The 18,077-nt window shown below is 40.6% G+C and overlaps 1 protein-coding gene across 2 annotated transcripts in view; it reads left to right on the top strand.

Annotated features, from left to right (window-relative positions):
* The window catches only part of ATRN (attractin), a 146,480-nt gene that overhangs the window by 78,169 nt on the left and 50,234 nt on the right, over positions 1 to 18,077 (top strand). For both annotated transcript variants that reach the window (XM_084286343.1, XM_084286344.1), the window contains exons 21-24: positions 866 to 918; positions 2,486 to 2,580; positions 3,134 to 3,212; positions 3,613 to 3,770. In XM_084286343.1, coding sequence (XP_084142469.1) covers positions 866 to 918; positions 2,486 to 2,580; positions 3,134 to 3,212; positions 3,613 to 3,770 — 385 coding nt within the window. The remainder of the gene's footprint in view (positions 1 to 865; positions 919 to 2,485; positions 2,581 to 3,133; positions 3,213 to 3,612; positions 3,771 to 18,077) is intronic.

Raw genomic sequence — 18,077 nt, forward strand, 5'->3', positions numbered from 1 at the left:
TTGTTAGCTGAAATCGAAAGGCCACGCACATACTGGCGTGGAACCCCTTACATTTTTTTAATGACTGTATTTATGATGTCTCTGCTCATCTCTTCCTGCTGACAGTTGACTAACTTCATTGACTGTGCAGCCAGCCGTGCTTCCCCCGGGGGGAGAACATGAACAAAATGATTTCCCAAAGGTTTCTATTTTGAGAACGTTTCAACTGTCATGCAGGATGGATGGGGTGAAAAATAATGTCCCCGCCCCCCAAACTAAGCACCCCATTTTGTTTTAAGCCCTCACTTTATCCTAGTTACTTTTTAACTGGTAGGTTTTCAGTCTCTGTTCTAGGGGAATATAAATATATCTGAAATAAGACTTCGACACTCAAACATTTTAATAGAGCTATTTCAGAGCAGCAAATTTGCTGGAGGTTTCTCTGTAACATAACAGAAATGCTTTTAATGTCATGTTAGTGGAAATACTTTCATTTCAAATAATTTCATTGCCAGGTTTATTTTTGAAGCGTTACTCACATAAGTAAACATTTATAGGACTAGATCCTAAAATGGACATAAATGTAAATGGAAACTTTAGGTTTTGACTGTTGCAATCCAATTCCATCCACTGTGAAGAACTGTTAAATACCCTCTAAGTGGATGCAAAAGTTAATTTCCATAATTTTGTATTTTATTTTAATGGCATTATAGTTTGTTTTGCAGGGATCTTGGAGATTTACGTAATTTCTTAAGAAACTCAGCTCAGACCTACATTTTTTATTTTTAGTTGAGTACTGTATTGGAACAGGTGGTGGTTTTTGTTTTTTAGTGGCTGGGAATAAACAGATCTGAAAAAATTAATTAAAAATATTTATTTTCTTTAGGTGTGAAGTTGAAAACAGATATCAGGGAAATCCGCTTAAAGGAACATGTTACTGTGAGTATAGCTGGGATTTTGTTTGTAGATAACAAATGTATGATGTTGGAAATACATTTAAAATTCAGTTGCCTCAAATCAGTTTAAAATGCAAGGGATTAAGGATAGGACTAGAAAATACTTCTTGAGAACTTCAACTTTGACTAAGGTTTTGTTTAAAGAAAACCAGCTCTTCTTGATACTCTTCTTGTCTTTGTCGCAATTGGAACTTTCCTGGTTTTCTGGAAAACACTTTGCAATATATACCTAAGTAAGTAAAAATCAAGGCATGTTTTTAGAATTTTTGCTAGCTATTTTTGAAATTTCATTCGACGTTAGAATGGGTAAGGCTTCAAAATCACCGTGTTTCCTCTGAAATGAACAGTTGGATTGCCATGCAACTCAAAAGACACATTGCCAAGATTCAGAGTACTTAATGGAAACTCTCCAGCTTCTATTTGCAAATACTAGCAATCAGCACATTGGCAAGCATGGACAGATATAATCTTAAATTACATAAAGGTACAAGTCTCCGATAGTATTTTTGTGAAACGCAGAAACTGGCAATGTGCTTTATTTAACAAATTTCAAGTCTGCTTGCGTAGCGAAGCAAGGACACTGATGACATCTCATGATAATCTATTTGCAAGGATGACCCACCTCATGGGTGCTAATAGCACTGCTGGTAAAGTGGACAAAAAGGGGGAAAAGAAATTTACAACTCTCGCAAGAACAACCTTGTGCTATACAATTTCAGTCTCATTTGATTTTCTTCTTTGGAAATTTCTCTCGTAGTGCTTCATAAAAGTTTTAGGTATGCATCAGAGGCTTGTGTGGCTCGTGTCAACCCAACAAGGGAGGGCATTAAGAGAAAAATAATACCTGCTGTATAGCTTCATATTTATTATTGCTTGGAATATCTCTGCATGGCTTTGGGGCTGGGTACAGGTCAGAACACTGTGCTTTAAGAAAAGGATACTGAAATGGAAGGATACTGACGTATCCCCAAAGCTGGTTGTGCACTGTCAGTTACCAGAGGTGATACCCAAAACCTAATCAGACATGAGCAGCGGGACACACTGGTGGACCAGTGGTTCTGCCATGCCAGGGCATGATGTGATGGAGAGCAGGATGGCAGCTGGATTGTGACCAAGCAGCTGCTCTGTAGACATCCTCCTTGTACAGAACCTTAACAGGTATGGAACTTAATCCCCTTCTAAATGGGGATTATACAGACTATTTTATTTTAGTAATATTCCATAAGAATGTGGAGGTACTGCAGTATGGAAAAAGGAAATGTCTTGGCATGTTTTTTTCAACTTATGTGTATGAACAGTCATTCAGATTAGGACTGGAGGCTCTTGTCTGGAAAAGGTAAGCTCCTTCCAGTTGAGCCCTCTAGGCTTAACTTCAAAAGGATGAGCGTGTCCCTTTTGTGTGGGATCGTGCATAGGTTGAACTCATTCATAGCAGCGTGGCGACTCCTAGTTGTGCTCAAGGAGTGCCGTACTGTAATGGTGTGCCTCGCTTTGCAGAAGTTTGTTCTGCTCCAAGATCTGGGGTCACTCTCTCTATGCATTCCTTACAGATACTCTTCTCATTGACTATCAGTTCACCTTCAGCCTTTCTCAAGAGGATGATCGCTATTACACAGCAATCAACTTTGTAGCAACACCTGAAGAGGTAAATTCTCTACTTTCTCTTTAAACATCACCCTTTGGGTACATGTTTGTCTCTTCCTGGCCATGGACAGGATGAGTTTTACAGTATGGTGAGTCTCCAGAGGTGGTCTTTTAACATAGCATGCGTGTCCAGTTCTGCAAAGCAACAAGAAATTTTTGAGCTTTGCTTGGCAAAGTTTCAAATATTCATGGTAAAATTTCATAGGAACCAACAACTATTTCATAGTTGATTTTTTTACAGTTGTTTAAACAACTGCTGAGCAATTCTAGTTTTGATTGCTGTTCAACACATACCTCGTGTATCTGTTCTTCTTGTTTTATGCACATGACTTGTTTTGTTCTTTATTATGCTTTCCTTGGGGAGGAGAATACTGCTTTCAGAAAATGGAAATAGTTTTCTAGGCTGTCATTTGCTTAATGTGATGATGCTTGATGTATTTGCTTCACGTAAATAACAAATTCCAAGATTTTTTGCCAGTGAAGGTTTGCTAGAAAACAGTACAGTAAAATTGCTTATTGTAAAAATTATTTTTTATTCTTTTTTTTCCCCCTAGCAAAACAGAGACCTGGACATGTTTATCAATGCATCTAAAAATTTCAACCTCAATATTACTTGGTCAACAAGTTTTGCAGGTAAAATTAGCATGATCTAAGTTGCTTGGTACCTTGCTTCAGTTACCAGTTTTTGACAAACGCAGATTTAATTGAGGAAACGTCTGTCATTACCTATGAACTTGCTATGTAGTGCCCTTTATTGTTAGGCTTGGGGGCAGAAGGAAAATGTTAAAAAGAACTGCGTTTTTCCATCTTAATGGTGTATTTTGGAAACAGTGGAGGAGCTAATTTAATTTTTAGGAACATGATATTTTGGCATACAGTGATTTTGATAGCGTGGTGCAGCTTAACGTTGTCATGTTCAGATGAATGGTTAATTTTATAGCATTATTATTCTGGATGATTAGCTCTTTTTATTTGTCGCTTAAAATATGCATTGAAACATCTTTTCTTGTTACTTCTTAACATTTGAAAACAGCTGGCACGCAGGCTGGGGAGGAAATTCCAGTTGTTTCAAGAACTAATATAAAAGAATACAAGGACAGTTTCTCCAATGAGAAATTTGATTTCCGCAACAATCCGAACATCACTTTCTTTGTTTACGTCAGCAATTTCACCTGGCCGATAAAAATACAGGTAGGATTTGTTACCAAGCATAAAATTCTTTAAAAGTATGTTTTTTCTCTTGAGCAATGTGGCAATTTCAGCGATCTGTTTGTTCTCCAAACTGAGAGAATTCAAGTTGTGTTTTTGCAGTGGAAAATGTCACTAATCTTGCATATTCAAAAGTAATTGTGCAGGCATAACAGTGCGGGGAATATTAATCTGATAAGGGGACAGTGGAAGGTCCTACTGTTCCAAAATAAGGAGGATGGCTAAGAAAAACGAGGCAAGCAGTTGCAAAATGAGTAAAACCAAAAAACCACAGGCCCTCTAGTCACAAGAGGGGAAGGAAAACCAAAAGGAAAAGGAGAAGTTAAATGTTGGTCAAATAAAATTGTACCTATACTCTATAGTCGTAAGTACTATCGAGTAGCTTGTGAATTGTACTCAGACAATGAGGAAACAGGGGAGGAATTAAGCGTCGGATAATAGGGAATATAAGCTTATGATACATACTTTTGCTGTGGGCTCCTGCTTGCAGGATGTCCACCATTGCTATCATGAATAAAAGAGCTCCTTCACTGAGATCCTTGCCTGAGCCTGTGTTATGGGCTGCAGATCGTTTCTCACAAAAGGGAACAAGCTCTCAGTGTAATCCTGCAGCAGAGAAAGGGTTACTCGACCCAGTTGGTCTGAAAATGTGCTATGAAGTCAAGTGGGATGCTCGCCTATTAACTGGGCTATGTTCTAATCAGGGCTTTGGCTTTAAAGGTGCACATCTTGACGCTGAAGAAAGGAGCAAAGACTCAGCCAAAAAACAAGCCCAGAATGAGAATACCCAAATGTTCTCAGTGTCTCTTTTTAACATCTTGTTCTTTAAAGGCACAGCTGGAGTGCCATCCCTCTTTCTCCTTGTGCTGCCAAAGACCTGTGGTACCTGCAGAATAAGATCGAGTTCATTCTTTCCCTTAATTCGGTGCAGTCAGTTAACACACATGTTGCCTCCGGTGTCAGACTGTCTGATGATAATGCTAATGCTGCAGAAGCAGTGGATGAAGCTTGGTGGATCATGAAAATGCTCATAGATCACAGGCTGCAATCACAGAGACTCTGCAACTGCTGCTGCAGCTAATAATTCAGAGCAGCCTTGGGCACCTTCTTGCTCTGGGCTAATCCAAGTATCAACGCACGCTGTACTCAGAGTGATACAGGGTCTCTTTGAAGGGTAAAGCTACTACTGGGTCTGGAACAGAGCTCTCAAATGAGGCTGTATATATTTGATGAATTTGAATTCCCACATTTGACCAAGTCTCTTTACACAAAAAAAAAAGGCATCAATCAATCTCTGCCCTTATTCAACCAATCTAACCAATTACCAAATGAAAGCTGGCAACTTCACAAGGATTTCCTTGATATTTCAGTCACTTGTGGTGCAGAAGCTCACTGTTGGGGTCACTTCCAACAAAGATAATACACATCATTATCATATTGAGCGAAGAAATGAGGTCTACCTGGAAAATTGCCCGTAGACTATGTTTTTCAAGGCGTTTCCTGAACTTTTCTGAAAACATTAGGAATACTTGTGGAATGTCTCCTTTACCTTCTGGTAAAGAGTGGTTTTAAACGCTTAGGAGACTTTGTATTGTTGGTAGATTTTGTTTCGTGGAATACCACTTACATTATTGGTAATCATTCTCTGGTTTCTGCTTTACCAGTTGTAAAGTCTTAGTTCGTTGTCAAGTCCTAAGTTTTAGACATGAAGGGATTTGCAAGAACTTCAAGTTTATGTCATTGGCTACACAAGCAGCAAGCACTGAGGCAGGCTCATGGTTTTCCAATTAGTGCAGCTCTCAGTAGAGCAAGTGAAGTCCCGTGTACAAAGTCAGGCACTTGCACGATGATTTATTTAAATTTTCAGGCATCTCTTCCATCAAATTGGTAATCAGAGCTGTCAGGAAGAAATACATAATTTATTTTATAACTTACAGGTTGTGCGTTGACTGATATCAGTGCTGACTGTTGGCCTTCCACAGTCAGTGCTGGACCTACCTTCCCCTGAATTATTTACTTTGCTATTTCATGTTCAAAGCTGGGTGTTAGAACTTGGCAGGTGTTTAAGGACCATACTGATTCCTGTCCCTTAACCTTTCCTGTGCTTAGTCTAATGTCCATCCTACTTGTACTTGCAGTGAATTTCTGCATGCTTTTCCAACGCCGGCATGGTCACTAAGCCTGAACGTCCCCTTTTTTCTCCTTGTTTGACAGCGAGGTCTGCTGCCTTCCCTGGAGGTGTTCAGACAGCTCATCTCTTCTCTCTGCCTTCAGTGTTTGTTGGCTTAAGTGAGACAAAACCTCACTGAAACAGGTTATCTAGGTGCTCGGTTGCCTCATTTGTCTCTCCTCTGTGCTTCATCTCATGAAATCACATCACATCATCTGACTTGTACACTTTTGGTCAGCCTTGTTTAAGGGTATATAGATAGGCCTCACTCTTTCCTTGTACAGCCGTGTTTCTGGGTCCTTTATGGACCTTTCTAGGTTCTTTTATGGCACTATTTTGCTTTGCTCGTTCTCATGGCTGCAGTGATTAATAGTCCCTTATTCATTTTAATATGGACTAATATACCCCGCTCTTTTACACCCTTGATTGCCAACTGATGAGCTCCCAGCCTTGAGAGCTAACATTCTTCTCAGCCCCTAATAGCATCGTAAAATGTTATCCCGCTGCTGTTACTGGATAATATTGCCAGCCCTAAAGATCATCTAGTTTTTCCTTCGGTGTTATTCTTTCCTATATTTTTACTGTTAATCCCCTTCAACTTTGTCAGCAGAGTGTATGATTAGCACTCTTTTTTTGGGGTCTGTGTCGTTAATGAGGATATCTTTCTTTGCTACGAGGACAGGCTGCCCTGAGGAGCTGTGGCTGCCCCATCCCTGGCAGTGCCCAAGGCCAGGCTGGATGGGGCTGGGGAGGCTCTGAGGTCCCTTCCAAGCCAAACTGTTCTGTGTTTCTTTGAAAGGTCAAAGCCTGTCCAGACACCATCCTTGAACAACTAACTTCTGTCCCTGTTAACCTTGGTGACTCTTGAGATAACCCTCACCATCTGTATTTTACCCAGGAACTCTTCCAACATAGCCTTGCATTGAAAGCCATAATGAAATCTGGATTAGCTCAGCTGCACTTTTTAGGTCTACAAAACTAATTTTTTTTATTTTTTTTTTTAGAAACGGAAAACAGAGGGTTGACACAGCACACTTACCATTGTCAACTCTCTTGATGAATTCAATTTTTTTGTTTACTTCTTCAGTTCTTGCATTCAAAACACATTCTGAAACTTTGTGTACTATTTAGGTCTTCGGAACGCGAATATGTAGATTCTCCCTCCTCCTCTAAATACGAGTTTTACATTTTCCGTGGTGCCATGCTCGGCTGGGTAGATTGCTTTAACAGCCTTGCTGCTACCAGAGGCGTTATTTCATGTGCCATTTCTTTGGGAGTGCTGGGATGAATGCTGTTTGCTTTCAGCGACTTTGAACATACCAAAACGTTTGTGTTTTGTATCCACCTTGCTTGAGTCTCTTTTTATAACCTCGTTCCCACTGGGCTCTTTGCCTTGCACCTACGTTCGGTGTCCTTGTCCTTAATGAAAGCTCTAATTTAGTTTAAAGGATATAGCTGATGGGTTTTAATCTCTCGCCTACCCTTACAGCATATCCTCTTCACTTTCCCTTTATGGTCTCCTTTACTTGCAGGGCTGAAACATCTCTCGCTATTTTGTTTATCGTTTGCTGAGCTCTGGCACAGCTTGACATTCAGCAGTTCTTATTTTATCTCCGTACCACTTGCTGGCTTCTAAGACACTGCTAATGAATCCCATCCTCTCCGTAATATGTAGATTCTTTAATTGTTCCTAATGTCCTTTTAGAGGTTAGTTTTGAGTTAGCTTTCGAATAGTTTTGCATCTTTAACCTGAGAGAGATACTTAGATGGCTGCTTTCCCATTCCTTATCTCCTTGGTCCACTTAATTTTACTGTCTTATTTAATTTCTTGCTGTTAAAAAGAGTGAACTTTGATTCCGTTACAACACCTTCCTTGTTTTATCCTTAATTTAATCTGAATGTGCTAGTGTGCACGCAATCCGTGGTAATTTTTATATCTTCTTAATGTCCTTGTTACTTGCCAAAACAAAGGCTAAAATAGCATTGGCTCTTATTGTATGAGAGGCTCTTTTTGTGCAGAACCCTGCCAGTAACAGCCCAGCCCGGAGTATTTTCCTTACAATTACTACCAACATACGCACTTCAGTTCATATCTAAGACATTTTTTCCCCTAAACTGACATTTTTCTGACTTCTTTCTCTGCATACCTGGTGGTGTGGAAAATCTCAGCTCTTTCTCGTGTTAGCAATAGCCAACCATCATCTCTGCCTTCAGCCTCTGTTGTCCTTCCCTTTGGACAACAAAGGGAAGTGTTTGGGTGGAGATCCCATCATGACTCTCCGTGGCATCCCTCCCTCCTTGCTCACAGTCTTGCTTGTCTGGCTGTGCATGAAACCAGTTTTCTCCTGCATTATTTAACAAAGTTTGTGATGCTTGTCTGCGTTTCACATCCTAAATTTGACAAACAGCAAGGTCTTGGTTGTTTGCTACGTCTACTCATGAGAGTTGTCCCATCTCCATCACAAAGAGCCTGTAGCCGTATAGATTTGCTTCTGGCTGGTGTGATGCTGAGCTTTTAGTCTGTTTTCCATCTGGTGTAACTGTGCTCTCAGGTTTGGTGCCGCATGAAAGCGTTTTCTCGCTGGCTGCTAAGACACCATAGTTTGACACTACGCTTCTCGCGCCGCCCCGGGGTGCTGCTTTACTTGCAGGTTTCTTCTCCCTCCTCACCATCCCGGTAATTTTTTCAGACCAGTTGATGAGTAGGAGGTGATGTTATAAAAAGTTACGGTTCCACAGAGAAAAAAGAAAACAAAAACTAGGGAAAAGAGAAAATGCAATTAAAAATAAATAATACGATTTGTCTCCAGGACTCGTGGGGTCCTTTCAGGTCTTGTGCAATCTTCCCTGGTGGATTGAGCTGCCCTCCATTGCCCTTAATTGCAATCTATGTTCCTACCTGTCCTTTCTACACCTCTTTCCTATTTGCTTTATCTTTTCCTTTTTTTTGTAAAGTTTGGGCTCTCTGCAGAAGTTTATCTTCAATCAAATGAAATAGAAGATAACTCAAGGTATGGATTTTTGGGACAAAGGCTTCCTAGCAATTGATCCTTGATCGGGGTGCACTGCAAGATTTAAGATAGAGCCACGGGGTGACTGCTCGCTTCGTGACCACTCTGCTTTCCTGGCTGCTCCTTCTGCACTCACCCTCTGTTCCTTTCTTCTCGGGAAGGGTTTTTATTCAGGCCTTTCCCATACTGCTTCTCTTAGCTCTTTTGTAAATATTTCCTTTGCAGCTTGGATTTAGTCCTTCAGGGCAAGCAGACTTGTTAATTAAAACTACATGTTGCAGTATGGCCAGGACACAAACTGTTTTTCTTATCTCGGAGACTGCCTCCTACAGTTTTGCTCATCGCAGTTGCATTCTTAAGCTTTTTTGCAGCTACAGAACATGTTTCAATTTAGCTTTCAGAATTAGAGTGTTTTCAATATAAGAAGTGTGATGAAGTTGGCGAAACTCTGCTACTGCCAGACTGCTGATGGGAAATACTTGAAAATATTGCAGCATACACATTTTGTTTGGTCTGTTCCTGTGCAGAAAAGTATATCCAGCCAGTGTGTGTATATATATTTTTTTTCTGTGTTTGAATAGTATAACAAATAGTTGATTTATGTGCTGTATGCTCCCTTATCCTGACTTGTTTTCCGTTTAGATACACTAGAAGCAGTGATTTTACTTACACTGGAAATGTTACAAAAGAAAACTTGAGAAATTGACAGTCTTTATTGCAGAGCAGCTAAGCTACAATCCACGTTATTATTTTTGAATATAATTTTCTTTATTCTGAAGCCATTGATTGAGGTCTGTCTCTCTTTCCCTCTCTTGTTGCCTTGCTGAATATGGACTCGGAGTATAAATGCTCTTTTGTGTCAGAGATAGCTGTGTCCTTGCCAGTGCTGAATTCTGGCTTTTTTTTTTTTTTTCCCTTCTTGCTCCACCTCTCTTCAAAACCACTTCGGTTTGGATTTTTTTTTTGTTAAGTATATTGGTTTAGGATGCCTTTCCCTGCCTGCTTTAATGACTTGAAATGATTATTCTGTAAAAGAAGCACGGCTGCAAAATGTAGGGAGCCTTCAAAACAGCAATCCGCTCCCTAATACCTTGTCTGAACGGTTTCCGGTTATGAAAGCTACGTCGCGGAGTTCCCTTAAAATCTTAGTTTGCCAAGCTCTCTTGAAAACCCAGGTAAGGCACCGTCAAAAAACGCCTCAATATTTCCGTTCTCATCGCTTTGCAGCTCCTCTCTGCTAATGCACTTGGTCTGGCACAGCCGCGGGTGACTTTAGAAGTGCTGTGCAAATCCCAGCTGCTCACCTTCCCTTTCTTTTGCTTGGAAAGCACTGCCTCAAATGTGCCTTATCATCCGCTGAACTGAGCAGTGCACCTCTTCTAAAAGGACGTTAGTGGGGTTTTTCTCTCAGCTAGTCATGTAAACATGATAGGATTTTCCCTCCCCGCCTATTTGATGTATTTTCTTAATGCGTTGCAGCTGCTTTATTATTGATTCAAAATGTATCTTAGGCTAGAAAGAATACCATAGAGTTAAAAATAATAATAATAAAAAAAAAAAAGCTGTAGAGTATTGCAGTAAGGAACAAGGAAATTCAGTGCAGTAACTTTTGGAGTAACTTTCACGGGTTTTAAATTCAGATGAAAATAGCTCACTGAGATTTGAAACTGAACTTCTGGATCTGACACGCAGGTAATGGTGAGAATTTGAAACTCTGAGAGTTGTGTTCATGCAAGGAGGTTTTACCGATGTTTAAACCAGCAGATATTTCCGTGGAACAGATCCCAGTAAGTGCGTCCCTCTCGGGAACGCACCGTGGGTCAAAATGGGAGTTGCTAATCCAGCCAACTTCCACCCCTCCTAATGGCTGTGAGCTCTCTGTCCCCTTACAGCTTAGTCTTGCTGGTGTTTTCTTCCACTCACTAAATATAAACTTGTGTCCTTGTCTTATTTCGTACCCAAACTATTGTTTTCATGAAGATTCTGTCCCGTTTGATTTTAGATTGTACTCTCCCAGAATTCCTATCCCTCTCTATAAAGCTTTTTGCATTGATCTCTGCTTGCTGAGTGCATGTAGGATGCTCAGGAGCTGATTAAGGAAAAAAACAGTTTGTAATTGTATCATTAACTGGCAATTGCCTCCTCTCTTTCTCTTGTGTTGGTTGAAGTATTTTAATTTGAATGCGCTTAAACGTTAATTATAAGCCAAATGCTTCAAGGGACAAAAAGAGGTGAAGGAATTTTACAGCCTTTTGCATACAAAATATGCTGTTTGCAAAATCTCGCTGGATATTTGCTGTATATTGTTTGTTTGGCAGTTCGTCATCCTGTTGGGCTTCAGAAAAGTGCCACCATGGCTGCGTGGCATCGCTGCATGGGATGCTTGGTGAAGCGCTGCAACAGCATTAAGACACCTCACGCTGTTTCAGGACTCTTGAGTATTTGAGAATGGGTGGGAAACTTTCAAGTCACTGAAACTGCTGCTTTCTGGCCTGATTTAATAGAGGCTGTAATAGAAAAATAGCTCAAATTGCCTCTGCTGCCTGCATTTCTTTAATTTTCAAACTCCTGCATGGGCTGTTGAAGCTTCTTTCAGGGTTCCTCCAGTGGATTTATTTCCGAGCTGCGGGTCTATATGGTCTCTCCTAAAGCTTTATTCCCTTCTACGCAGAAAGTTAATGGAGTGTGGATAGCTTAATTCAGTCACATAATGTGTTGTCGTAATTATTCTAGATATTTCAAATATGCTGTTTACAGTGATGGGAAAATATTTGTGAACCCACTCAAAGCGTCGAGCTGCCGCATAGTTCATCTGCCGAAATCGTGAATGGTGAACCCAAAGGTGGAAGCGATTCATCTCTGTTAAATTGATAGCTGCTTTACAAGGAGCTGCCAAAAGTTCAAGCGCAGAAATTGTTACAAATGGCAGAGCTGGAAATTGAGGACGGTCTGAAATGTGCTGTAATTAAATCAGCCTTTTATTTGCGGTGCTTTCTTTCGGTGCCACGCCGGATGCCTGCCGCTAACCTGTACGTACAGGCTCGCACGTCTGCGGGTGACACAGATGCGTGCAGAAACCACGCAGCGTGCCGTGTCCCACCAAAGGAAATGTGAGCTCTTCCATGCAGACTCGTGGATGACACGCTCTTTAATGGGCTCCCTTCCTTTGGTGCTCTCCCCTCGCTGCCTTATGGTGCTTTTGCTGACTCAGTGCTGCCGTGCGCTTTACCAGGGTGACTGCCTCCAGCTTCTGAAGCAAGATGCAAATCCGTGCTCCAGTTAGAGCTGTGATTGAGGAAGATTTCCAAGAGGTGGGGAAGTACAATTCCACCCTCATGAAGCCTTCAGAAGCACCACTTTCTTCGTATATCAGACCAGTGGCTACTCATTTTGATATGCTTCTACAACCTCTTCATGTTAATCTTAGGGAACGAGCAAGGCTTTGTTTAATCCTGTGCATCAAAAGGTTTCTTCTCTGCTTCTCCCTGCCGCTGAACAGTTTGCTCTGGGATAGTTTTATTTTCACCTCCTTTGACCTGTAAAACAGCTCCCACTGGTTTACAATCATACGCTGAAAATGCATGTAGGAATGTAAGCAAGCAGATTGCTTTCACGTCTATTTGGCTTTGCAGAGCTGGCAATTATGTGTAAATGTGTCTTTTTCTTAAGCCAGTAGATATTTCCTGTGTTATTATGTAGGCAAAGTTCATGTGGAGCCATATGCTGCTGTTGTCAGCTGTATTTCAGAGCAGAGATGAATTATAAACTAGTCTGAGGTTCTCATAAGGAAGGGCTTTCTGGCTGGGTAAAGCAGGCTGATTTTCCCTAACTCTGAACGTGGCTATTTAAGTGGGAAATAGTAGGCAGTATTTTATAAAGTGCCAGGAATTACATTCCGAAAAAGACTTCACAATCCTCAGGCAAAGCTCTTCCTCTGATCTTTATCATCATTAGTTTAATGTTGCGCCGTTCTTGTGTCCAGCAGCAGTTGAATACCGAAATCGTCCAAGTTCTCATTTTTCAAAGGAAACCTCCTTCATTAAAGCCGATTTAGATTAAATTTCTTCTTCTGATACTCGATTCCCCATCCTGCTATTTTTATTGGCGGCCTTACCCATAAAGCAGGTGGTCGCCATTAGCATGAAGCATAACACCAGTTTCAATTAAGCCTTAATTTTACTTGCCATTCCGTGTGTAATGTGTGTTGGGAAGTGCTTGGTTATCTCGCAGAGCTGAGTGATGGATGACACCCAGCCAAGGAAAGCTTCGGGGTGTGCTCAGCTCCTTCCAGGTGAGGAACACGGTAGCCTTCCACTTACCAACAGAGCTGGAGGAGCGCTGGATCCCAGGCTTCCACCACCTTTTTATTTCAGGCTTCCCACCCCTTGAAGGTGACATGCATATTGCAAGCGGCGATGCTCTCTGGGGTTACCTCTTTGAGGTTTGCAGTCTAACTAAAAGGCTTTGATAGCACATGGAATAAGACAGAGCGAAGCAAGCACACCACGGTTAAAAAGCAGGGTCTGTAACTGATGCTAATACTCTGATGCATCTCTGGAGGAAACATGAAGCATTTGATACAGGGCATAAATATCCTTGAGGATTGGCCACGGCTCCTGGATGTTCCCAGCTTTTCTTTAAATTAATGTTGTTTTGTAATCAAAAGCCACAGGTGAATCCAATGAAAGCTCTCAGTAGGGGTAAAGGGAAAGCAAAAGTGGCTTTGTTGTTGGCCAAAGAGAATAAAATACATATAGATAGGTAGTGATTGCTTTGATAAAATAATTAGGTAGGCTTGAAACCACACTGAGGCTGCTGATACTGGTGGCTTTCCTGCCGGGTTCTCACTGTGCCTCGTGCACCTTTAATTAGGAGTAGTTGTAGGTGATGAGATATAATCATCCTTAGCTCTCTGGGACCCTTCTGTTCCAAAAAATGTTCTTTTTCTTTCGCTTCTGAAAGCACTGGAATGCCGAAGTTTTTTGCCAGCGATGTCCCTTGCCTTTATTTAGACGTAACTGCAGGTGCTTTTGAGCCCCTTTTCACTGCGTCTCGCTCGCCGTGGTGAGAGGCTTGCTTTAAACCGAACAATGAAACGTAAATCAATTTGTTAATCTGATGAAATTTGCTGTTGAATGTAATTACTTTTGGAGACATGCAATTACATGCTGATTTTCAGAACAGGCAAACTGACATCTTCTGCTGGGGATGGAAGGATTTGAAACAGAACAGTTAAATGATACTTTAAAACATGAAACAGCTGCTTCCTTTTTATCTGCTCCTGCCTTCTTATTTTTGGCATTGACCGATGACATTTTTCTCCTTTTAGAAATTGTTCCCTTTCCTATTAAGTAGCATTTTTGTTACCAGCTTCTTAAATCCTTAAAACAGAAGGTTTCTCTCAACGCCAGTTAACCCTTTCTAGGATGTGTTGCAACTTCAGTGCTTTCTGCTGGAGGTGGTGACTTGAATGATCTTGAAAACTGCACAGAATAGATTTTCCCCAAGTGCTGGATAAAACAACTGAAATCCCATAAAACAGTACAAGTATTGAAATCATGGGGTTTATATCTACAAGTCGAGCTGTACTTGGGATGCTCTGTGAGTATGCTTTTCTCTACAGTCACGTTGTGGTCTGTAGTGTTAACGCTGTGCTGGCATCTGCTTTGGTTGGAAACGTGACACTTGATCACCATGCACTGGAAAGAAAGAAGCGGTACCTGAAAGGAAAGAGGGTTTCAAGGCTGTTTCAGTCTAAACCATATTTTTATTTATTTTTGTCTTCCTTTGAAGCTAGGAAGAGTGATGTTTCAGTGCAGGCCAGCCAATCTTGGAGGTCTCTTCCAACCTAGATAATTAATGTGTTTTTTTTTTCCCTTTTTTTTTTTTTTCTGCGGTCTCAATCTCATTTAGATGATCTTGGAGTGTTGAAGAAGTAGCTCTTCAGCTTTGAGCTCATAATATGTTCATGAAACACTGGAATTCTGGTCATGTGGCTTTTCTAAAACTTTAGCTACAGAAATAAATCAAGTTATAGGAGAGCAGAGATGCATAGACCGAGGTTCAGACTTTACTAATACTGAGAGAATTTTTTAAGTTGAGTTTTCGTTCAGATGTGAGAGTAAGATGTGTAGGGATTCTCTTACTTTAAAGGAAGCTGATCTTTTATTTTTTTTTCTTTCAAGTTGCCAGGCTGGAAAGCGTAATATCAAAAAAAATGTACAATTAATTTTGAATTGAAGGAAAGTCTGCATTAGACAGGCAATTAATTTTTGTGTGAGGCCCGGAGTGGTGATGTGCTGGCTGCTTGCAGTTGCTGTACTTCTGAACAGCTCTTCTTGAAAACACAATATGCCACCGCTGAATGTAAATGTAAAACTCAGGTTCAGATATGTTCCAGAAAATGAGCGATGTGGGCCGTTGCTGGGAAGCTTTTACAGCTACCAAAAGAGCTAGATATATTTCCTAATACAAAAGCTTATTTAAAGAGTCAAAGAATGGTAAGCAGAGTTAATGAAGAGGAGAGAAGTGCACTACCAATAAAACAGAAGAAGCCAGAATACTCGAACGGTAACAATAGATAAAGCCTCGCTAAACCACTGGGGAAAAATACATCCTGTACTAACACGGGATGACAAAGCCAGAAAGCTTTTGGCTTGTTTAGCTCACTGCCATGAAGGCAGAGCCACCAGCACTCGAATAACGAATCTCAGATGGCTCTGTGAGGCTGCTTTTGTTAAAAGCCAGCTGTTTCTGCAGTGCTGCTGCAACTTTTTTTTTCCTTAAGTTCGGTTTCCTGCCTTATGGAGATGTTTTTACCATACTGACAAATCCCCCTCACAGTAGTGCTGGCAGGCAATATAGGGTCAGGGTGAGGATCCCTGACATCCCAGGATAATAAAGCCATTAGGAGCAAATTTCTGGGAAGATTCAACCCCCCTTTTCTCTCCCTTCCCCCCAAATCAGGTGTTTTTTTCCTTAATGATTAGAGTCATGCATAATTATTTCTTAAAACAGTTTGTTTTGCATACAAGATTAGAACCAGCCTGGTTCCTATACCTTGACCCAAAGTGACATTAAATTAAATGAATATTTTGACCATGGGGCATGAAGCATTATGGATTTGTCAGTGTAGTAGTTTTTTTTTTTTTCCTTTTTTCTTTTAACTGGGATATTCTTCATGATAAAATACTGAAATGTGTGTTTGAGAAAGCCTTTAGTGATGGATAGTAGCTTCTTTCTTTATGTTAATATAAGTGCTTACATCTATGTTGCACATTTTTCCCTACCCAACAGTGCTGTTTTTTCATGTTAAGATTTCTTTAACACAAAATCACAGCGGAGGCTCTTAAAAAAATAAAAACATGATGAGTAAACCAGGCCAGCCTATGAATTCTGACTTCATCCCTCTTTTCAAGACATGGTTATTGATACCACCCAGTGAAGCCGTCCTTTGATCAGCAGTTACGTGAGCTCTGCAGTGCAAGATTTCTTTCCAAAGTACCCGGTGGTTTTCCTCTCTATTTATGAGAAAGTAAGGGTGTTTTGTTTTTTTTATTACTGCCACTTTGTGTAGTAATGTGGCACAGAATTTGAAGAAGCACAACAATTTGGCATTGCTAATAATGCAAGAAATGTCATCACTAAAAGGTGTGTATATTTATATATGTATATATTTATTGCTTTTACTTATATAAAATCCTCAGGATTTTTGCAGAGACTTCAGAGGTTGGTATATTGCAAACTTTTTCTGATACAGTTTAATATTTTAATATTAATAAAAATATTTTAAATGATTTATCCTGTATGACCCTTAGAAATCATGCCCCCCTCGGGGAGGGAGAGAGGTCTTTCTCCACTAATCCCACTGTAGCACTGAGCTCTGTCTCGCACACATTTCCAGTGTTTTGTCTGGTCAGAGATGATGCAAGACACAAGTTTTTGCCCATTTCCATCTGTCAGCTGTTTTTGTAGCTTAAAAAAAAAAAAAAAAGAGAAAAGAAAAGAAGTGCCAATATCTATTTAGCTGCTTTATTCTTCTCTTTATTCTTGATTCCCGCTTGCCTGCATACATTGCAAGCTCTTCACAAAGCCAACTTTTATTCCATTTAAGTTTTTGGCACTCAGGTGTTGTATACCATAAATTTCATCTTTTTGCTGGGCCTTTAGCGTCTGGGAGAGTGCTTTGAGCTGTTATGTGCTAAAGTTTTAATTTTTTCCATGTTGAAACTCTCCATAAATAGTTGGTATGCTCAAGAATGTAACTTATCCTGCACGCAGATGGTGGCAGAGCTCCACTCGGCACAACGCCAGCCAACAGGATCCTTCACAAACGCATCCAAACAGCAGCGTTCGGGACTGCGGGGAGGAACTCGAGGACTTGCAACTGGGAAGGGTGGAGCATTTTAAAGCCGGTGGCTCACTTTCTGTGTCTGGCTTCAGCAACTTTAATTTTTAAGAACGTTTTTCAAAGCAACTCAAAGCTTCCTCGTCTCCAGAATGATTGTTGCAATAGTGTGTAAATCCAAATCCACTGCAAACAGGGAGCACATCAGCATTTTCCCCTTAAAAAACTCACATAGTGGCAAGAAAGCCCACTCTGTAACCAAAACGTTACTCTCAACTGGAGTTTATAACTTCTTTTCTTGCTGTGGCATGAGCAAACTGCCTGGAGGTTTGTTAGCGAGCTGAGCATCGCTTGAGCTTTGGGACTGGTCTTGGGGTGCCCGTTCCAGCTGTCAGACGCTCCAGCTAAGGCTTCAGTGCAGTGTTCCTGCTGCCAAGTTTGAGATAACTCAAAACAGCTTCGCAGCATAAACATGTCTGAGGTCCAGCACAAGGCTTGGTGTTTTATATAGGTTTTCAAGAAGTCTCCTGTACTTCTGAATTTGTTTCTTTTAAACCAAGCAGTGGAAAACGTGCATTTTTTTTTTTTTTTTCTGAAATGAGGGATTTTATTGCATTGTTTTTCTCAGATGAATTCTTAAAGGAGTGAATACCTGACCTGCATTTAATAAGCAAGACCTTTTAGCAAAGGGTGTTTTGTTTTTCCTTCTTGTTAAACTTTTGAAGTAGAAAAGGCATGAAGCCTACTTCTTATGCCTTGGT

The sequence above is a fragment of the Netta rufina genome, assembly GCF_964035555.1.
Source record: "Netta rufina genome assembly, chromosome: 4".
NCBI classification, from domain to species: Eukaryota; Metazoa; Chordata; class Aves; order Anseriformes; family Anatidae; genus Netta; species Netta rufina.